The sequence below is a fragment of the Lactuca sativa genome, chromosome 3, assembly GCF_002870075.4.
Source record: "Lactuca sativa cultivar Salinas chromosome 3, Lsat_Salinas_v11, whole genome shotgun sequence".
In the NCBI taxonomy this organism is placed as follows: Eukaryota; Viridiplantae; Streptophyta; class Magnoliopsida; order Asterales; family Asteraceae; genus Lactuca; species Lactuca sativa.
In genome coordinates, this window is record NC_056625.2 from 91,664,157 (window position 1) to 91,674,500 (window position 10,344).

Sequence of the window (10,344 nt, forward strand, 5' to 3'; positions counted from 1 at the left end):
TAAACAATTCGGCTTGCTTCTTATTGCTAATTGAACGCGTTTACAGTGGATAATAAATGATATATATGTTTTTTTTAATTTTTATTATAGTTGTCTTTAAGGGCCACTGTTTTTCTTTTCGCCCCGGACCCCGTATATGTTTGGACGGGCCCTGCTTGGAATGAAAACTTAATGTAAAATGATGTAGCTTGATGAGGTTAGGTACCTAAGCTTATATAAGGTTGTTAGGTGTATTCACTTTATCCATATGTATATATATATATATATATATATATATATATATATATATATATATATATATATATATATAATCCATAGAATTTTTTGGAAATTTAGTTTAAGAAAAAATTGAAAACCACAAAAAATGACAAGTGAAAAATAACAATTTTAAAAATTCTAAAAAATGATATTTGTCAAAATGAATGAGAAAATGACAAGTGGCAAAAGTATTTTTATTTATTAGGTAGGATTATGGTATTTTATTATCATGTTTTCATATTACAACATTTTAGTATTATTATTTTTATTCAATAATCTATAAAGTTATAGCAATCTAATTATATTAAAACAAATTTCACTGTTATAGTTGAATATATATATTTTCAAAATACTACCATGTCTAACAACAATTTAAAAGTAAAATGTTCTAATCTCCTTTATAAAAAAAAACCATAACTGTAATGTTGTGATAAAATATTATAATAAACAATAAACGAAAGCATCTTGTCATTCTTGCATTTAACCCTTTTAAAGTTTAGTTGTCACTTATATCAAAAGAGTATGATGTCGACTTCTTTATAAATTATAATTGTTCCTTTTAATATAAAATCAAACTCATGATGGTTATCTTGTTCATAGTTTTCTTAAATATTCTTATTACAATTGCAGCCATACACATCCAATGGAAAGCAGGTGTTTGCACTTAGTCCCCTTCCTCACCAAGGCTCCGGCAAACTGAAACCGGACACCTCTTGCAATTTCTGTGCCCGAAAACTTATGAACCCAGCCCGCTGCACATTCTGCTCCATCGCTTGCAAGGTACAACATATGATTTATTATTAAAGTAATTTTTATAAAATATTCCATTAAACTTATCATAATTTATATTAAACACTCCTCATAACATTAATAGTAACCATATATTTATAGCTTTTTTTTACCATCATTTGACCTAACCTTTTTCCCTAAATACAGTACGAAATCTCCACCAATAAACCAACAACCAAAGTGCCAAAAACGGTTCGACCCGCACCAGAAAACGGTCGTGTTCGTGATCCTGTTACAAATAATGTTCATAGGGTGGCACGTGTGAATCGCAAAAAGCAGCCACCTACGACAAGTAGGCGCAAGGGAATCCCGGTGAGGGCCCCGCCTTTCTAAATCGGCCATTGTTCATCGTTTCACAACATCTAGCAAATTTATTTTGTGGGATGTTTTAAAGACCATTTTTCGTTTGGATTTTCTTTTTGAACTTTTTTATGCATGCATTACAAAATTTGGAACATTGTTCGTAAAAGAATTGGATTTTTATTTTGTGGGATGCCATTAAAGACGGTCTTTTTACATTTGGATTTTCTTTTTGAACTTTTTTATGCATGCATTACAAAATTTGGAACATTGTTCGTAAAAGAATTGGATTTTTATTTTGTGGGATGCCATTAAAGACGGTCTTTTTACATTTGGATTTTCTTTTTGAACTTTTTTTATTCGTGATTTACAAAATTTGGAACATTATTCGTAAAAGAATTGGATTTTCTAGACGTACAATTATGAATCTATTTTTTCTTTCTATCTAGTAGAACAAATTGCTATGTGCATTCGTAACAACAGGCATCATCATCCAGTCGGTAAAACCTGTCCCATCATGCTTCATATGTGGACCAATGGAATCGCAACATTTGTAACACATAAAAAGTGGCGGGACAACTTCGGAATCGTCAATTCCGCTGCATCGGGTATGCTGCCACACCTCACAAAGATCACAAGCCACCATCCTCTCACCATCATCATCCATAGCACCACATTTACAGTTCACCACCCAATTATCCGCCCCACCTTCATAGTTCAAATCACTCGTAGTCAACAAGTCAACGCCGGAACCACGAACCGAAATCTCCGATCCCGATTCCAACGCCCCAAATATCACCTCATCCTCATCCACACCTTCCAATTCCACAATCTCCCGCACCTTCAGATTCTCCATGATGCAATAAGTGTCCCGCATGGCGGCCTCCGCAGCGGCTTTCAGATCATGAACGGTGGCATGCAGCGGAACCACCAATTCCTCCCCAACTGAATTCTTCCTTTTGTATAATCCCGTTTCTAGATTCAATTCCGTTGTCACTAATGGAATCACCCGACAGATAAACCGTAAATACTCGTCGGCATCATCTTGAAACGGCCACTCTTTACTGAAATTTTTACTGTCGAGAACAGTCCTCACCGCAAACACAACGACATCGGAATCGGAATTCAACAAAAGGTGGTAATACAGAAACGTGAGATCTCTATACACGTCGCTCCCGGAACCGGTTTTATACTTCGGAATCACCGAGTCAACTCGGTCAGTCTCCTCCGGTTCTTGAGTTATGTTTTCGAGTGTGTCTTGAAGTGAATACTCGAGTACACCGGTGGTGGAATTGACCGCACGCCGGACCACGTAACTGCCTACAATCACGTTATTCATCGATTTCAAGACGTAATCAATCAAACCCGTGTCCCCGATGTGTTGCCTAGCTGTATCCCGGACCTCTTGTCTACTCATTCCATTCCGGTTTTCGGATTTCTTTTCTTTTAAAGCATCGACTACCACTTTAGCAACGTGTTCAAGGCGTCTCACATGCCATCTGCTATCTAATTTTGCAGCCAAATTGGAAAACTTTCTGCACCTTGCTTGTTTCTCCTTCATTGTAGACTTGTTGATTGAAGTCAATCTTGGTTTTGGTTTTGAATCTTTGATTTGTGGGGTTCTGAATTTGAGTGATATCATGAATCGGAAGAGGTCACGGATTGTTGCCAGTTGGGTATCACTTAAATCGCGATATCGGGAGATCGTTTTCTTGATTGAACAGTTTTTCAAATCTTGAATGATGTTGTTGAGTTCAAGAGTGCTTAGAATTTGAAGTGCTTGTTCGTATTTTTCCTTTGTAACTCCAAAGCTTCCATGGCAGAATTTGTAGTCCCATCTACCAAACCAGGTGTGTCCATATGATATCCCGTAAAGTAGCCTGAGGTCCATTTTTCTCTTCTTTGAGACATCCACAACGCTTATTTTCCTGGAAATACACAGATTAAATTCAAGATTTTTGGATTAAAGAAAGTGTGATGTGAAATTGAGAAATGGGAAATTTGGGGGATTACCTGGTGTGAAGAGTGGTGCAGATACGATCCCAAAGATCCATAACTTCTCTGCCACAGATGAAATTGGACCCACCTTCGATGCCATTGATGCATAGAAGGTGACCGAATCCATTGCAGTGGATTAAACCGTGTAAAATGTGAGTTTGAAGATCAAGAACACCATCTTTGATTGGTTTGTTCCATTCGTTGTCAATAGGGATGATGAAATGATACTTTCGCTTTGAGACAAAATGGTGACTCCAACCTGTTGAAATTGATGTGATTCCTCTTTGTTAAACGCTAAAGAGTTACTGATTCAATTGAATTTCAAATGCAAAACAAGATTAAGATACGTAAACCCTAATCAAAATATTGGAACCCCGTTTAGAAAAATTGAATCGAAAGATTTTTGATACTACGAGTTAACAATTTCGAAATGATAAACCCCAACTGAGAGACCCAAAATCAAAATTGGGATATCCAACAAACGCTTGAAAAAGAAACTAAACCCTTATTAAACTATCACAAACCCAGTTTAGAATTTGAAAATTGAGAATCAAAAACTCCGATTCTTCAGATAAAACCTTCAAAATAAACTAAACCCTTATTAATTATCACAAACCCAGTTTAGAAATTGCAAATTGAGGGCCAAAAACTCCTATTTTTCTTATAAAAACTTCAAAATTAGTTCCGATGACTGTTTTCAGTGATCAAAAAAGCGGGAATTCCGAGATGGGATATTGTGAATCTACACGAAAACCCAGGTAAAGTTCATAAAACCGATATGGTAAACAGTAATTAGATGAATGATTAGATATGATTACCTGAGCATCGGCAGTGATCGCAGAGTGGTTGAAGTGAGTTGTTAACACATTCTTCAAAAGTATACAACGGAAGCACAAAACCCCGATTTTCATGAACGAGAAAGGTGCACCATATCGGCATTCCTTCAACTTTGTAATCCTCAGGCTGACCACATTCTTGAAGAAATCTCCTGACATTGTCTCGAAACGAACCAGACAGAGAGATCGGACAACCAGGCTGAAGAAAATTCTGTAATCCGTAATACTTTGCAGATTTCATCTTCCTCTTCTTACTGCTACTATTAGCTCCAATCATCTTGATGATGGGAATCGACATTAATGAACAGCTCCAGCTTTGAATAGCTATTTTCAATCTGAAACCCTCGAAACAGAGTATTGTTGTAGAGAGAAAGAAGGAGGAGGATAAAGGGGTTTAAGCCGTTTGAGATGAGGATGTAAGTTGTTATTGCAAGTATGAATTTTGAATGTTTGTTGTAAGAGCAATTAACCCGCTCGATTGACAGGTTCATGATCGAACGGCTGAAGCAAGAGAATCGGTGGATGGGTTTCATGACGGCCGTTGGATTTATTATATAGCAGTTGAGAGCTGTTTGTTGATGTGGAGATTCGACGCCGCGAATACTACTTCCCTGTTCTTTGTTCCATGGTATAATCCACAAGTACAGGTACAGCTCCACTAATTACCCATACAAAAAAAAATAATAATAATAATAATAATAATAAAAAAATAAAAAAAAAAAGAGTATAATAATTTTTTTGGACTAATATGTTTTTGGCACTAAATTGAAAAAAGTTCTGCCACTGCAAAACACTTACTACAAGGTAACTATGTGAAGTTCCATATGGATTTGGAGGAGGCTAAAAACAATAAAGCATTTGGAATGGAGATTTTGAAGCTTTCGGAGGAGGCCAAGAACAACAAAGCAGTTCAATTGGATATTTTAAGCTTGTTGAAAGTGATGCTACTTATGATGGTCATGTTTTTGATGGTGGTGATTGTGATGGGGTTTATGGTTCACAATGTTGTGGTTAAAGCACTATGAAGTTATGGGCATTAGTTAGGTTTAGGTGGAATGGTAGTAGTAGTTTAGGGTGTAAGGGTATTTTGGTCAAGTTGTTAGTAAGTTGACGCATGTGTTATGTATGGTAATATTTTGGTGTTGTAAGAGATGACAATGATAACAACTTATTATGTCTTAATGATAACAATGTATTATGTCTTAGTAATGGCAATACCTTTAACTCATACATATGTATAAAAATGACAAAATCTTGAAAATTTAATGGCAACCTACTCCTCCATAGTCCAAAAATCCAAAATAAGCTCTTAATGGTTAAGACAATGACTTTTAATCCTGGATATGACCCTAATGAGATGTCTTGGCATGTAAAGTTGGCAACTTTACTCCTTTGCATGGCTTAATGGGACCAAAACCTTAATACAATCCATAATAATCACCCAAAATCATGCATGCACCACAATAACTCATCAAGATGACATTTTTATGAACAATAGACCTCCCAAAGGACAAGATCCAACATTCCAATATCTTGGTGTAACGACCCAATTTTCAAGTCCAAAAAATTTCATTTTTAATTAATTGATTTATAGAAACATTTATAAGAAAACACCAGCTAATAATAACTTTTCATAAATCCACAACTCATGTCTAAAAACCACTCACAAAATAAAACAATGTCAGAGTACAATCCCAAGAGACTCTAATGCGGAAAACCAACATGTGTGTATGATGTGCCGCTACCGTGCCAGCTCCTTCCCCTTCGCTGAAGAGGTACCTGAAACCAAAACTGTAAAATGTAAGCACGAAGCTTAGTGAGTTCCTCCATCGTACCACATACCATACAATCATGTAACATACATATTGTTGGGCAATTTTGGGGTGCTCGACCTACCCGGTACACCCATTTTCGGGTGTCGACCTACCCGTGCGGCCATTCTGGGGTGTCGTCCTACCCGTGTCAAGCCATTATGGGGTGCTGACCTACCCGTGTCAAGCCATTATGGGGTGCTGACCTACCCGTCGGTCCTAACAACCGAACTTGGGGACTATTCCCCTCCTACTACCGCTATCACATATAGCATACCATGTAGTAGCAAACCTAGATGATATCACAAAGACAATCATCTAACATACAACTCCTACTGGTGGGCCGGCATTGTAGCCATAGACCCACCGCTACTGGAAGGTAACTCACCTCGATCAAGTAGCTGTTGTCAAATTGAATGGGAAGTCTCCTCCTGCTGTCGCTCCGAAAATCCTCCGGCTACAATCCCCACAAAACACTCAGTCAGAACGGATATCTACTCTTAGGGTAAAATGACTATTTTACCCCCAAAAAAGTCCAAGTCAAAGTCAACTTCAAGTTGACCCGAATCGCCGAGTTGGGTCGTCAAATCGCCTCAACGAGTTCCTCTCTTATATGAACATTGCATGAAACTCATCCGACTCGCCGAGTTGTACGAACAACTCGTCGATTTCACCTTCATCTAAAGAGAAAGTCTGACCTCGACTCGTCGAGTTGTATGAACAACTCATCGAGTTCATCTTCAATCTTAAGGAGATTGTCTTGGGCTCGCCGAGTCTGTTCTAGCACTCGTCGAGTCCCATGAACTCTAGGTTTAAAACCAAGTCCAATGCGTTGGGTCACTCTTTCTGACCTTCTATAGTCCCTCTAACACCCAGCTAAGTCCTTTAGACTCTTATCAGATATGGGACTTTATGCCTTGGACTCGCCGAGTCCAGTCTTGACCAATTCCATACAATCGATTTAAATGAGATCTAACACACCAAAACCATAGATATGGCCTCCTAATGTCCACTTTATACGTAAAGTTCCAAACTTGATGCACATGCATGAGGTTTTTAGCTCAAAAATCCACATAAAGTGTCCTACAATGTGCATGGGGCTCTCATGGCCCTAAAGTTGGCACCTTTATGCCATGAGACCCCTCTTAAGGTCCAGATCTGAAGTCAAAATCCACTCAACACTTCCAATTCCGAAATATGACTTAGCAATCCAAAGAGATCCCAAGTTAAAGATGAATAAACACATAGATGAGTCAAGACAGGGGCATTATACCTTGATGCTGTTGAAAATGAAGTAAAATCCCTGGATCTACTAGCCCCAACTCAAGTTCCAAGCTCCTTCCTTCCTTCCAAGCTTTACAACCACACAAGAACACCAAAAATGGCCTCAACAAAGCACCAACGGCTAGGGTTTCAATGAGAAGTGTTTTAGGAGCATAAGGGACAATATGGCCGTCATATCATTGCTTAAATAGAGTGCAAACCCTCAGATTAGGGTTTTTGTCCGAACAGTACCTACTCACCGAGTCCGAGACCCGACTCGTCGAGTTCATCACTTAAGTCTCGTGTTCCGTCTAGGGATGTCAACGGGGGCAAACGGGATGGGGAGTGCATCCCCCACCCCGCCCCCGAAATTTCCTTGTTCCCCCGTCCCCGCCCCTAAAATGTTCAGCCTTCCTACCCCCGCCCCGCCCCCGAATCCCCTTTATTACCCCCGCCCCCGCCCCCGTTCCCCCGCCCCCGATTGATTTTAGGTTGTCTTTTTTTTTTTTTGCTAAAAGATGTTGTTATTTACGCTAAAAGAAACTATTTTTTAGGTAACAAATAATTATGTATAATAGAACTTTACATGTTAAAAATAAAAAAGTTATGGCATCTTAAAAACATTATACTACCATTTTAAAAACATGTTTTTTGATAAATTTTGAAAGCTCAAAATCATGTTATAGTTTATTATATTTATATATTTACTATATGTAAATATATGTGTAATTTATTAACGGGGTCCTCATGGGGGTTTCGGGATAGGATTGCCTATCCCCGCCCCCGCCCCCGAAATTAAAATGGGGGTTAACCTTGCCCCCGCCCCAGTCCCCGCCCCTGATTTTTTTTTTTTAAATTTCCCCCAAACAGGACGAGGCCCCCACGGGAACGGGGTCCCACGGGACTTTTTGACATCCCTAGTTCCGTCCCGCTTCTACCGGCGAGTTGGTCCTTCAACTCACCGAGTCGAAGGCCAAAATGCGAAAAATATATAAATAGCTAATGAAGGAAATACGTACCAAGAACCAGGTGCTACACTTGGAGTAGCTCATACTCACAAGGATGACTCGAAAGACCAAAATGAACCCAAAATACTCCTCAAACTAGATCTAACACCTAGAGTCATCAAGACAGAAACGTTATACCTCCAAAATGTAGATCAAGATGCAACAAGTCTGGATCCAAAAGCTTCAAGCAATCCCACACTTCTCCAAGAAGTTCCTTCTTCTTCTATGAACACCAAGAAGCATGAAATCCCATCAAAAGCTCAAAAACCACTCAAATAGGGGCTAGGGTTTTGTTTCTAGGGGATGGAGGCTGAAGATAATAGGGCTTGGTGGTGAGTTAAGGGGCTTAAATAGGGTCCAAGACCCTAAATTTGGGTTTGGGACTGACTGGAGTACGACCATCGAACTCATTAAACAACCACGATAATTTTCTTAGTACGCCAAGCGCATGCCAATGTTCACCCCATGTACTGGCCTTATCACTAGTACGCCATGTGTACACTTGTGTACGCCCTGCGTACCCAGTTAAACCCTAAAATCACCAAGCTTCCGAAGGTTATAACTTCTTCATTATAAGTATGTTTCCAATGATCCTTGTATCCATGAAAGGTAACGAGAAGCTCTACGCTTATATCAACTCATACTTATAACTTCCCAAACTAAAATCCAATTTCCATAAAAGCCCGAACTGACACTTTACCGATATACCCATTGGCTCTAAAACACAAACCGAACACCCAGATCATCTAAGTTACATTAGCCACACCCAAACGGGTCTAAATCTCTATTTCCCCAAAGGCCCTAATCTTGATGATAACCGATATTCGGGCCACAACCCTGATTTAGGAAATGAAACAGAACAGGGTGTTACAACTCCCTCCACTTAAATTAGATTTCATCCTCAAAACCACTCATTACCACCGTCCTCCAAACAAACGTTCCAAACAAAACCTTCTAGTGTTGAACAATCACTGATCCCATATGGAACATGATGTTACTTGTTCAAGAATTATTTTTAGGCTAATATATGAGGAGATGAATTCGTTAATAGAATATTTTGATTACGGAATAAACGAGATAGGTTTATAAAACATGGTGGTGGACTTAAAAGTGCTCACAATCATGCTTATGAGAAATATGCCAATTTAAGAGATAGTAAAAAGAAATTGTAACATCCCAAAATTTCATTTTTTTTAAATAGGTCAATTCATAAAAACTTCGATATAAAAGTTTCATAATAAAGCTTCATGTCTGAAAACCAGCCACATCATAATAATATTGATGGGTTTTAGGCATAAGAACAATCCTATGTGCTCATACAAACCCTAATGCTTGGATCTAGGTTTCTCTATTGTACATGCTTTGAATCCAAGATTAACAAACTTAGATCTAACATATTATAAACTGAATTAGGGTTTATAGAATTACCTTTGATTGATATATAGCAATAACAATCAATTCCTTGCTTGGATTGGCCTTAGAAAGCTTAGTGCCTCAAGTGCTGCACCTCTAATGGAGTCACAAACACCACTAAGCAACTTGGATGAAGAGGAGAAGAGAGGGGAGGCACCAAAAACAGCTGGAAACCCTAGAGAATCAGTTGTCCACGTTTTTGGAGCCTAAGGGGTCCTTTATATACTTGTGTGGGCTGCTAGGGTTTCAGTCAAAACCCTAATGGACAGCTTAAACTCTAAGCAGCCCATGGAACCTTCTGGATAAGGCCATGGACGAAAATATGATGGGCTTCCATCATAATTTCGTTCACCCCTTACTCCTTTAGCATTCCTTAGCCCAATAACTCAATTATCCAATAATTGCAGTCCAGTCCCCTAAATTTAATTAATCTCTTTTAGCCACAAAATTAATTCTTAATTAATTCTTAACTAATATTAATTAAACAATATGATTTCTCCTTTAATATATTATTCTCATAATATATTAATAAATCATATTTAAACATTTCTCTCCTTAAATCATCCTACATATTGTTATGGTGAAGGCAACCCAAAAGGACCATGCTCATAATCGGGTCAAGTACATACTAAAATAGTTATGGACTTAGACACTAATCCAACAGTCTCC

The 10,344-nt window shown here is 38.4% G+C and overlaps 1 protein-coding gene across 1 annotated transcript; it reads right to left on the reverse strand.

Annotated features, from left to right (window-relative positions):
- Nucleotides 1-1,643: 1,643 nt before the first annotated feature.
- Nucleotides 1,644-4,897, reverse strand: LOC111909138 (PHD finger protein MALE MEIOCYTE DEATH 1). Its single transcript, XM_023904924.3, has 3 exons — nucleotides 4,164-4,897; nucleotides 3,361-3,604; nucleotides 1,644-3,275 (listed from the first exon to the last, which is right to left on the reverse strand). The coding sequence occupies exons 1-3, from the start codon at nucleotides 4,477-4,479 to the stop codon at nucleotides 1,793-1,795; spliced, it is 2,043 nt and encodes a 680-aa protein (XP_023760692.1). The 5' UTR covers nucleotides 4,480-4,897; the 3' UTR covers nucleotides 1,644-1,792.
- Between the last annotated feature and the right edge of the window lie 5,447 nt (nucleotides 4,898-10,344).